The sequence below is a fragment of the Condylura cristata genome, unplaced genomic scaffold (genome assembly GCF_000260355.1).
Source record: "Condylura cristata isolate star-nosed mole 26May11 unplaced genomic scaffold, ConCri1.0 scaffold00023, whole genome shotgun sequence".
Taxonomy (NCBI): domain Eukaryota; kingdom Metazoa; phylum Chordata; class Mammalia; order Eulipotyphla; family Talpidae; genus Condylura; species Condylura cristata.
Window position 1 is genome coordinate 6,634,439 of NW_004567124.1, and position 12,417 is coordinate 6,646,855.

At 37.7% G+C, this 12,417-nt stretch overlaps 1 protein-coding gene across 1 annotated transcript in view; it reads left to right on the forward strand.

Moving 5' to 3' along the window:
* VWA9 (von Willebrand factor A domain containing 9) overlaps nucleotides 1-12,417 on the forward strand; it is a 33,107-nt gene that overhangs the window by 6,664 nt on the left and 14,026 nt on the right. The window contains exons 4-9 of the mRNA XM_004687659.2: nucleotides 1,852-2,007; nucleotides 3,098-3,216; nucleotides 3,643-3,785; nucleotides 6,139-6,231; nucleotides 7,437-7,581; nucleotides 9,462-9,595. Coding sequence (XP_004687716.1) covers nucleotides 1,852-2,007; nucleotides 3,098-3,216; nucleotides 3,643-3,785; nucleotides 6,139-6,231; nucleotides 7,437-7,581; nucleotides 9,462-9,595 — 790 coding nt within the window. The remainder of the gene's footprint in view (nucleotides 1-1,851; nucleotides 2,008-3,097; nucleotides 3,217-3,642; nucleotides 3,786-6,138; nucleotides 6,232-7,436; nucleotides 7,582-9,461; nucleotides 9,596-12,417) is intronic.

The window sequence follows — 12,417 nt, forward strand, 5'->3', positions numbered from 1 at the left end:
TAAAAATCACCCTGCTTTATATTGTATACTTGTATACTCTAGGGTTCATGAACACCTTGAGCTACAATCAAAGGTTAAGTCATATCATTTAAGTAGACACTTGGTTAAAAACTCATTAAATAGGGCTCTCCCTGGTGGCACAGTGGGTTAAAGCACCGTCTTATAAAGGTCTATGAAGCCACTGCAGGCAGAGTTCAATCTCCAGCCAGGGAAGTGACCCACATGACGAGGCAGACCTCTCCTGACCTGCCTGCTGCTCCCCTCAGCAGTGTACTTTGTTGATCTGCCTGTTCTGTTCCCCACCCTGTCTCTGGTATATCCTCTCACCACCACACCTCTTGCCTGTACCCCAGTTCTGTAAGCATAAATAAATAAATCTTAAAAAAAAAAAAACTCATTAAATACCTTTTTTTTAAAAAAGATTTATTTATGCTTACAGAACTGGGATACATGATGACAAAACTCATATACTTGGTGTATTGTTAGGAAATCAGTCTGTATATATTATTTATCAAATAATGTTTATGAAGTGAGGTGCCAAACTTCTCTATTTCTGAAAAGTAATTGATTAAAAGGTATTTAAGAAGAATCTGAATTGGGGATATACTATACCTGTGGGAAGAAGACGGCCTCAATCCCCTTAGATAGAGATTTGCTGATGAGTTTTAGGGCAAACTCAAATCAAAACACGGTACTATGTGTAGAAGTTACTAGTTTCTAATAAGTTACTATAAAGTGGATTGTTTTAATATGTAATTTTCTAATTAAGCTTTTAGACAGCTGGGCCATGTCTTTACTGCGTAAAGTCTGTCTCATTTGACCATTACGTGAAATATTTCATAATCATATAGCATCTGAAAAAGCTAGTAACAGAAATATATCATATAGCAGTTGTTGATACCTAGGAGGGGAAATTATCGAATAGTCGATTAGTATCTTCCCAAAAGATGACAACCTTTCAGGGGACCTCCTGAAAGGAGGTCTTGGCCTCCTTTCTTGGCCGTTAGAGGAAGTGTCAGTCTTGGCACTTCTCATAGTACTTACTGCCAAATACTGCCTTGATGACCTTTTATTACCAGATTTCTAGGATGAGCTGGGGAAAGCAAAAATAATCCTCTCCTAGAATGCTTGGGAAGTCTACCCACCATGAACTCACTTTGAAGCAATAAGGAAAAGAAAAATGGTTTGCAACTACCATCTCCTGTTGGTATATTTTGTTGGCATTTTCAACAAAATCATTAATGTGTTTTTGTACAGTTTTAGTTAAGTGACTTTTATAAATACATTTTTAAAGCACTTGTCATTTTAGTTAACTAGGGCTAGAGTTCGTCAGGGGTAGAAAATAAAATATCAGCAAGTTCTGTGTTAAGTACTTCCTAGGGGCACATATGAAATAGATCCTTATGCTGTTGTTGATCTTGTTATTTAAGGTGCTGACTCCTTACCTAAGAGATATAGGTTGTAACTTTATTACAATTAAAGTTACAACAGGCGCAACAGGTTAAAGCACTGCATTATGAAGTTTCCTCTTGCCCTTCTCTAGTCAGTATCCCTACACACATACACCACAGTTTCTGTTTGATTTATATAGCTTTGTTTACCTGCTCTAGAATGCCCTAGAATTTATCTAAAGAATAATTTCCTTGGAGAATACAATGTGTATCCTTTTGTGTCTGTCAATTTTTACTTCACAAAGAGTTTTTGAGATTTATACATACAGTTGTTCGTATCCCTGCAGAGGAAGGTTTTTGATGTAAAAGCAACCAGGAAGAAATGAAAACATCCCTATATTGGACTGCCTGAAATGTGCTTGGAATTCATGTACAAACCTCTTCTCACTTTTGCAAACAGGTTGTTCTAGTGACGGATGGTTGCCTTGGCATTGGTAGAGGGTCCCTGCGGCATTCTCTAGCAACTCATAATCAACGAAGTGAGAGCAACAGATTTCCACTACCTTTTCCTTTCCCATCAAAGTTATACATCATGTGCATGGCAAATTTGGAGGAGGTAATGCTTCTTACTAAGTTTTTTTTTTTTTTAAAGATTTATTTATTTATGCATACAGAACTGGGGTACAGGCCAGAGGCTCAGGGGCGGTGAGAGGCTTCACCAGAGACAGAGTGGGGAACAGAACAGGCAGATCGACGAAGAACACTGCTGAGGAGAGCAGCGGGCGGGTCAGGAGAGGTCTGCCACACCATGTGGTCACCTCCGGGGCAGGCGGGAATTGAACTCATGCAGAAGTGGCTTTAGATTCTCAGTGCTGTGCTTTAATCCGCTGCACCACCAGGGAGGGCCACTTCTTACTAAGTTTTTAAAGTGTGATTAGATGTATTTCAGGACTCTTTGTTTTTTAGTATATTCTGTTAGCATTATCTTGTATATACTAAGAAGAAGTAAACTATTTGTCTCATGTAAGGCTGGCCCTACTATATTTTAAAGACTGAGTCTAGAAGCTCTTTGAATGTTCAGAGTTTTGTCCCATTGCAGGGAACATAGCTGGAATTGTTATCTATCCTCTTCCCACAAATACTCTTCAGATGTTGAAGAGTAGAAATGTTCATTTTTTCCATTTTTTTGTCTTTGACAGTTTCTCTTTTAAGAATTCTCATTTTCATTCTGCCAGAAATGTTGATAGCAATATGTTTTGATATTTTTTTTGGTTAAGTAATATTACTCTGATATATGTTTTATTCATCTTTAAATTCTGCTTTCTGGTTTTCCCATTTATTTGGGCAAGCTATTAAACCTTTCTTCATTTCAGTTTTCTATCTGTAAAATGTTGATAGTGATGTTTCTTACCAAAAGAGGTTAAAACTCTAGAGGGAAGATGCTGTGTAAATACCAAACTTAGTCACCTTTGAGAATCTTTGCAAACTACTTCTAAATGAAATAGCTCCACTATTTCATTTTTTTAATGCCATTTCTCTATGGTAACCTTGAGACAAAATTGTTATACTTATTTTCTTCCCACATTGTTAAAAAACAATTTCCATTATTTATTGCCTGTGTTATTATGATGGGTTTGACCTTGGCATGCTACTAATAATCAGGTATTTTGTGCCATTGTAAGAGGATCATTCATTTTGTTTTGTAGCTTCAGAGCACTGATTCCTTGGATTGCCTTGAACGTCTCATAGATTTAAATAATGGTGAAGGGCAGATTTTTACTATTGATGGCCCCCTGTGCCTGAAAAATGTACAATCTATGTTTGGGTGAGTATACTTAGAGCTTTTTTGATTTTCCTTACAATCCAGTATTATAGTTTGCTATCCAGCAATAATAATCTGCTTCACCATTTCTAATTGTGTCATTCCACTTACTCCAAGTTGCACATTTTCAGATAAAATAGTTCATATTAGCAATTTTAACAGTTCATTCCCTTAAAAGTTAAGCATGACTAAATCTGTAATGCTTATGGATATTGACTTTATTACAGTGGCTCAATAATTTCTAAGATTAATTTGCTTTCAGGCTTTTCAGAATTGAAAATTTCTCACCAAAATTCAACTTTATTCTATCTGACAAATGGCTAGGTCTTAGTTTTGAAGTTAATTTGAATAAAAAACTTTGCATCTTGAAAAAATTATTTTCATATGTATCCCATTACTCTTCCTGTGTCATTAATCATTATGTCCTAGAAAACTGATAGATCTGGCATATACACCTTTCCATGCTGTCCTCAAGTGTGGCCACCTGACTGCTGATGTGCAAGTCTTCCCCAGACCAGAACCTTTTGTTATTGATGAGGAAATCGATCCTATCCCAAAAGTAATTAATACAGGTAACTTTTTAAAAGTTCTTTCCTCTGTTATCCTTACTTTTTTTCTCCTGACTTTTCACTTTGACTTTTCTCTGTCCAGGTAAGTTGAAAAGAAATGTAAATTCTGCTATTAGTGTGTCATGTGTACATTTTTTTTCAAGATTTATTTATTTATATATACAAAAAACGGATATAGGCCGGAGGTGCAGGGGGTAAGAAGATTCACTAGAGACAGAGTGGGGAACAGAATGGGCAGATGTACTGAAATATACTGCTAAGGGGAGCAGTGGGCAGACAGGAGAGGTCTGCTGTGCCATGTGGGTCACCTCCCTGGCAGGGATCAAACTCATGCTGCAGTGGCTGTGGCCAGCTTCATAGTGCTGTACTTTAACCCCTTGTGCCACCAAGGAGGCCCTAACATGTACACTTTTGATGGGAGAATGCATTGCCTAAGGAGTGGCAGATTTAGTGGACTTTCATGTTGAACCCATAAACTAATCTCGAATCCTACATAATTATTACCACAAATTATTAGATTTAGGATTCATGGTCAGATTCACTAGCATTTAAATCCTTCAGGTAATGCTTGGTAGAGATAGCAGAATTTATTAGCATCTGGTCATATGTGAAGGACTAACTTTTAGATTTGGCTGTGTAACTCTTGTTATTTGACCCTGAGATCTTCACTTCTCTAGTTCTTATTGGTAGATGAGGAAAATCAACCCAGATGGTCTCTAAACTCTCAACTCTGATATACTCTGCTGCTTGTAGTATGATTGAGCAGTGTCTACTGCCTTTACCTGATTCACAGTGCTGGTATTATTCTTAGACAAAGAAAAATCAAAGTAACAAGGAGTAGGGCCTCCCTCATGTCCGGTACGGTTAAATCTTAGTGTTATTACTAATAAGGCCTGAGTTCCATCCCTGACCAGGGAGCTGACCCGCATGGTGCAGCAGACCTCTGCTGTCTTGCTTCTGCTCCCCTCTGCAGTGTATTTCTGTACATCTGCCTGTTCTGCTCTCCGCTCCGTCTCTAATGAATCTCACCCCGACGCCTCTGAATTACACCCCAGATCTTCTATGCAAAAATTTTTTTAAAAAGTAACAAGGAGTAGTGCAGGGGAGTGTTGTCTCCTTTGGGTAGGTGGACTCCTTGAGTGGTGGGTTCACGTTAAAGTCACTGTGGAAGTTATCATTGCAGCTTCAGTGCCTAATAGTCTCTAGGTAATTGTTCAATAATAAATAATTAAAATTGAGTGCACAGTAATGTATACTTCATTCTTGGGTGTACATAGCTTTAAGGAGTTTTAGTGGAGGGCTGGCACATAGTTTTTGTGCCTCTAGCTCCTAGCTGTCTGGAAGAAGAGCACCTATCTCTTTCATTGCGACTAGGCAGCTATACCAAATGGTTTGTTGCCTCCAAATCAGTTAGATTTCGCTTCCCTCCCACCCATTTTTGATGGGTAACTTTGAATAGGTCTTCATTTTCACATATAAACTTTTAGTCTTAAAACGTTTGTTATAGCTTTTATTTTGTCAACTTAAAAATCTAGGCCTTTTTCTGTTCAATTGAAAAATATGTAACTGCTTCTGGTGACTCATTTGTTAATCAGCTAAAGAAGGTAATGACAGCAAATCTCTAGAGAAGCAGACTTCTGTTATATTAGAAGTACAGTGCACTCAGCATGTTCCTGGTTTTTTAAATTGTTTTGAGAGTGTAAGTGTGTCTATATCTAAGGGAAAAAAGACTGAAAACCAATTCAGTGAACTAATAGAGGTTATCTTTAATGACTGAGTTTATTTTTCTTCTTTATAATTTTTAGTGCATTCCAACTTCTAAGTTTTGTACTATTTATATAATCAGGAAAAATTGCTTACAAAAAGTACTTTGGGTTACAACTTTTATTTTGAATTTATTTCAGGTTTTCAACAGATACCTTTTGTCTTTAATGTCTTCCTTCTATAAAAGAAATTGTCATATTTACACTGCTACCTTAGTTTTGTAAAGAATGTATTTCTCTCTCAGAGAAATGCTTTTAATGAAATAGCTTTACCCTGCAAGGACAGCTGCTTGACATTCTTGTGGAAGTGTTTGGTTACACTGCCCCCTGGTGACCCAAATATCCCCAGCTGTACAGAAGATTTGCCTTGGCTAGAGATTTGTCCTATAATTTAAACTCATTAAATAAAAGAGTTATTTTCTTCTGATCTACTTAAAATACAAATTATTAGAGTTTCCCAAGAAACTTCTAATAATTTCCCTAGTCATTTTAATTCTCCACCTACACACTGTTATTTTTTGAAATATATTACTTAGAATATAATATAATTTCCTATAGCACAAATTAATGTTGCATTGATTCCTTCCTTTCAGATTTGGAAATTGTGGGCTTTATTGATATAGCTGATATTTCAAGCCCCCCTGTTCTGTCCAGACATCTGGTCCTTCCCATAGCACTTAACAAAGGTGAGTTCTCCTTATGTTCCAATAATACATAGGTAATACATAGAAAGTGTCTTTTTTATTTAAGGTCATTTTTTAAAAAGATTTTATTTATTTATTTTTTACTTGAAGAACTAGGTATAGGCCAGAGGTGCCAGGGGTAAGAGGTTTTACCAGAGACAGAAGGGAGCAGAACAGACAGATCTGATGAAATACACTGCTAAGGGGAACAGCAGGTTAGACAGGAGAGGTCTGCTATGCCATATGTGGGTCACCTCCCAGGCTGGGGATTGAACTCAGGCTGCACTGAGACTTAACCCTTATACCACCAGGCAGGCCCTCTAAAGTTATTCTTAAATGGTGTATATTAGTGTAACCATTTGGGGAAAGGAATGGTTATTGGGTTCAGTTTTTTTTTACTGGGGTATTGCCCAATATACTAGAAAACTAGTTCTGCTGCTTTATAGTATGGAAGAATTTTGGCATATATTTATCATGTGTTTGTTACAGCCCCATGCCCAGTGGGTGACCAATGAGTGGCCCACGAGTGCTATGAGTTGCCCTAACAGGAACCCTGTTAGCTTTATATGATTTGCAATCAAAGCCAGCACAAGTTTAGGCCTAGTTTACATGGCATGTTTTGTGCATGTGAGCTACATATCAAGGTTACATGTTATTTACTGTTTTCCTTACATGCAAACTACATCTCAAGGCTATGTATTACCTACTAGGTAATACTAGGCCACATGTGCTAGAAGATGGTGAAAAACACTCAGAAACTGAAAAAACGCTTTCCCATGGGCCCTACATGCATTTTTACTGAAATATAATTAATAAACCATAAATATCACCCATTTCAAGTGTATAAATCACTAGTTTTTAGTATATGTACAGAATTGTAAATATACTATTATCAAGATACCATTATCACTGTCGATTTTAGAATAGTGTTAAAAATTTTTAACACCCTAAAAAGCAACCCTCTGTCATTAGCCTTCAGTCCCAGGTAACTATTAATATCCTTTCTGTCTCTGTAGACTTATCTATTCTGAATGTTTCATATAAATGGAATTCATGTAACATCTAAAAACTGATTTGTACATGGACTTTGGAAGACCAGAATATGAAATTTTCATCGTTTAATATTCCCTTAAAATTCCATGTACTTTCCTTCCGAGGCTAGTAATAATCAGGAGCATAGCCTCACCTTTTCTCTCTTCTTTTCACAGAAGGTGATGAGGTGGGTACCGGCATAACTGATGACAACGAAGATGAAAATTCAGCCAATCAGATTGCAGGCAAAATACCCAACTTTTGTGTCCTGCTCCATGGCAGCCTAAAAGTGGAAGGAATGGTGGCAATTGTTCAACTAGGGTAGGAAATTTTGTTTACCTTTGGTTGAGATAAAGGGAGAATCGATTCTCAAAGCAAAGTAGCTCCCATATTTTTCTGAAAGAAATAAAAGGATCCTTGTTACCTTTTTCCTTTCTCTGCCATTCCTTCCCACCAACCATCACTTGTAAACTATTCTTCAGGTAATTTCCTAGAATTAGAAGAGAGTGAGCCTTTTAATTATATTGCTGTTATATTATAACCCTTCTCCATTTTCCTTTTGTTGATTCTACCTGGGATTCCTGGATTCAGTTACAGCAATACTATCAATTTACTATAGGATCTCATGCAGTATTCACAGACTCCTCATCTATAAAATGAAGCGGTAGAACTAAATGACAAAGATGCTGGCAATATCAATTAAAAGTTTTACGATGTGCCAGCACTACTCTGGGACAAGGCACTCTGCTGAGCATTTTACAAACATGAATTCATTTAATCCCTCACATCAATACTTTACAGGAACCATCAGTGTTATCAACACTATATATATATATATATATATATATATATATATATATACACATGAGGAAATTGAATTTTATAAAAGTCAAGGTCACATAGCTGGTAAATCCAAGCGCCAAGATTCTTACCCATGTATTCCAGTGCCCTTGCTTTTTACCACTCTCAGATACTCGTTCCCTGTGAGGAAAGCCCTTCTAGTTTTTACTTTCTCTGCAGTCTCAAATTTTGAAAAACTGTTTCCCTTTTTTCAGTTACCTAGTGGATGAAAAGAGTTGGTGGTGCTTTATCGCCTGGCTATCACTTGTGATTACCTGGTGGTACAAGGGGCTAAAACACAGCACTATGAATCTGTCTACAGCTATTACAGCATAAGTTTGATCCCTTGCCAGGGAGCTGACCCACATAGCACAGCAGACTTCTCCTGTCACACCTACTGCTCCCCTCAGCAATGTATTTCAGTAGATCTGCTTCTTCTGCTCTCCACTGTGTCTCTGGTGAATCCTCTCATCCCCCCACACCTCTGGCCTGTACCCCAGTTCTTGTATGCATAAATAAATATTTTTTTTAAGTTTATGTATTTATTTATCTTTAAGGTTTATTTATTTGAACAGAACTGGGTTACTGGTAAGAAGTGCAAGGGTGGTAAGAGGATTCACCAGAGATAGAAGAGCAGAACAGACAGATTGACGAAGTACACTGCTTGAGAGGAGCAGCGGGCAAGACAAGAGAAGTCTGCAACACCATCTGGGTCACCTCTCTGGCTATAGCTAGTTCACAGGACTACACTTTAACATTGTGCCATCAGGGAGGGCCCAGATAATTAAATCTTTAAAGAAAAAAAAGAGAAAGTCAAGGTTAGGAGTACTCAAAAAGCAAGGTTCTTTTTCTGCTTGAGTTAAATTTAGCTGCCTCAAAAGAAAGAATTCAGTTTTTATTAGGTATTAGTTTGCTGTATTTCTTAAACTGGTTCTGAACATAGGAATCACATGGGGCCTTTTGAGAAGCCAGGTGAAGACTTGTGCTCTTTGTTATAAGGGAGTTTCTGTGTTAGTGCTACTCTGACTGACACATGGAAGCAGCCGAAAAGACTTGTAGGTGACAACCCTCAACTCTTCACCATTCCAGCATTTACTTGTTGCCTTTATGACTTTTGTTCTGTCCTTATGACTTAAAAGCAGAGTTTTAAGACTGCCTTTTGAGCATGTCCTACTGGAATGATAATGATGGGCAGCTCTGTGCATTTTTAGATTTAGGATTTGACTTTAGTAAAATTAATGCATTTGATTTACAAAGCTGAAGCCCATGTCTCTCGGAGAAAAACCACAGGCTAGACTTATTTTTACTTGACCACTCCTAGACTTGATGGTCTTCTGATGTTCTTTCTTCTCTCCATCTAGTTCTGAATGGCATGGAATGCTCTACTCCCAAGCTGACAGCAAGAAGAAATCAAACCTCATGATGTCTCTCTTTGAACCTGGCCCAGAACCTCTTCCATGGTTAGGGAAAATGGCACAGTTGGGTCCTATTTCAGGTATAACCAGATCAGATTTTATTTATTTGATATTATTTTCTCTGCTATTCCGAGTGACTCTGACTATGCAGTTAGAGAGCTACAAGCCCACCCTTTTGGGTGTGCTGTGGTCTCTGGTGCTGGGTATGTATGTGGAAAGTCTCAAGAGAATTTAGTGTTTGAACACTCAACTTTATAGCTCGGGGGCACCAACATTTAGGTTGTTTTAAGTCAGTGTAAATGTTCAAACTACTTAGGAGTGAAAAGCTACTTTCTTGAGTCCACGTAAACTTTTTCTTCCTTAGAATACTATTTTCAATGCAGGTAACCCTCAGTCATTCTAGATAATTTAATCCCTTTTCTTTCTTGAAATTCTTTTCCTTTAACTTCCCTAGCATTGTGTTCTCCTGGCACTTTCCTTTGCCAACTTTTTTTTCTTTTTCTCTTGTTTGTTTGCTTTTTCCTCATGTTTCCTAAGATTTCCTTTGCCTTCTTTCAAGAGTCATGGTAGGTTCAGGCTCCCCAAGTCTGTAACTTTGATCTTTCCTGATCTCTCCCTGCAACTTGCATCTTATTTCCAGTTTGCAGTTGGACCTCTCCATCTGAATATTCTTCAGTCTCAGATTCAGTGTGTTCATTGCAAAACCATTGCCTCTTGCCTCTTTCTCCTAAAACTGTTACTTAATTCTGTTTTGTTTTGTTTTGTTTTTTCCTCCTTTTTATTGAGACTTTTGTACTCCTAGGTGTCAGGTGTTCAAGCTAATTGTCCTTGACACTTTTGGGCCTATTTCAATTTCAGGAACATCTACCAAGCATCTTATTCTATTCTAGGCCTAGGGGATAAAAGAGTTAGCACGAGTTACTCAAAGATTAATGGAGAATAGAATAGTAAATATAGCTTGGTGTAGGTTCAGAGTTGCCTTGTAGGAGGGATCATCAGCTTTGCATAGAGGACTCAGGAAAATCTTCAAAGGGAAAAGACATGCTAGCTGAATTTTGAGGGGAAAAAAGAAGTCACTGAATCAGTGAAGGAAAAAAGGACCCTGAACAAGTAGACTACAGAAAGGAAAGGCAGTGGGATACAAAGGGCAAGGAATGTGGGAGCACAGATGGTAAGTTAGAAGTTGGCAGCCCCTGGAGCAGGACTAGCCTCACCTAAAAATGAGATTTTATTCTGCAGTTACCAGGAAGCCACTGAAGGGAGACTAATATGATCAGATCTTTTTTTTTTTTTTTAAGATTTATTTATTTATGCATACAGAACTGGGGTACAGGCCAGAGGTGCAGTGGCGGTGAGAGGCTTCACCAGAGGCAGAGTTGGGAGGAGGTACACTGCTGAGGTGGGGAGCAGTGGGCAAGACAGGAGAAGTCTGTTGTGCCATGTGGGACATCTCCAGGGTGGGGATTGAACTCACATCTAAGGGCCCGGCCAGCTTTGCAGTGTTGTGCTTTCATCCTCTGCATCACCAAGGAGGGCCCCAGATTCTTCTAACACTACAAGTTAGGAGACCTGGTATTTTAGGTACTGATACTCCCTGGCTATTGTGGCTGAAATCTAAGAAATAAAATTTAATATTTGAAAAGGTAACTCTGTGTAAGATTTAAGCACATTCTCCGGTGAGAAAGCTACTGACAGTCCTAAAGATGTGACGAGCATGGGAATTGGATCCATGTGAAAAACTTCTTATTTTTTTCTTTGTTTGTTTGTTTTTATTTTGCATCATTGTTCATTTTTGTGCAATGTTTGCTTTCTCCTCTCAGGTGTAGTCCCTGCAAAATTACCACCACCAATTCACCTGAGCTTCATCATCATAGTCCCTTGTGCTCTACCCTTCCCTGTTTTATTCCTCTCCCTTCCCTTCTCCTGCAGAATGTCTCTGATTTATAGTTGCCCATTAATTTTGGGGTTTTGATTTATTATTACTATTTTTTCCCGATTCCTTATTTGATTCCCTATATTCCTCCTATAAGTGAAACCTTCATATTTTTCTTTATCCTTCTGATTTAGAAGGCATAATTTCTTTAGGCTCCATCCATGTTGCTGCAAATGGCATGAATTTATCTTTTTTGATTGTTGAATAGTATCCCATTGTGTGTTTATACCAGTTCTTCTTGATCCAGTCATCTATTTTTGGATATTTGGGTTGTTTCCATATCTTACCCATTATAAATAGTGCTGCAATAAATATAGGGGTGTAGGTATCCTTTTGAATTAATGTTTTTTGGGTAGATTCCTAGGGTAGAATTGGTGGATCATACAATAGCTCCATTTTTTGGTAGTGTGAGGAACCTCCACACAGTTTTCCATGGTGACTGGACTAGTTTGCATTCCCACCAGCAGTGTAGTAGTTCTGCATCCTCACTAATACTTGTTGTTGCTGGTTTTTTTAAATATGTGCTGCTCTCACTGGTATAAGAGTGATTTTAATTAACATTTTCCTTATTATAAGTGATGTTGAACATTTCTTTTCATATAGGTGTTAGCCTTTTGCATTTCCTCTTTGGAGAAGTGTCTTTTTAGCTTTCTGCCATTATTTGACTGAATTGTTTATTTTGTTTTTGTTGAGTCATGAAAGTTCTTTGTAGATCTTTGTGATCAGTCCCTTATCAGTTGTATGGAGTGCAAAGATTTTCTCTCAGACAGTAGGGTATCATTTAAGTTAATGTCTCTTTCATGCAAAAGATACTTAAGAGATATTTAAGAGTCAGTAGTGATTAGATATGAGAATAAAGTGAACAGAAGTCTGAGAATGATCCCAAGTTTCCTAAACTGCAGAATTAACATCACTATTAATTAAAATACAATATAAAATAATAGATTTTGGAAGAACTTTTTTTTTTTT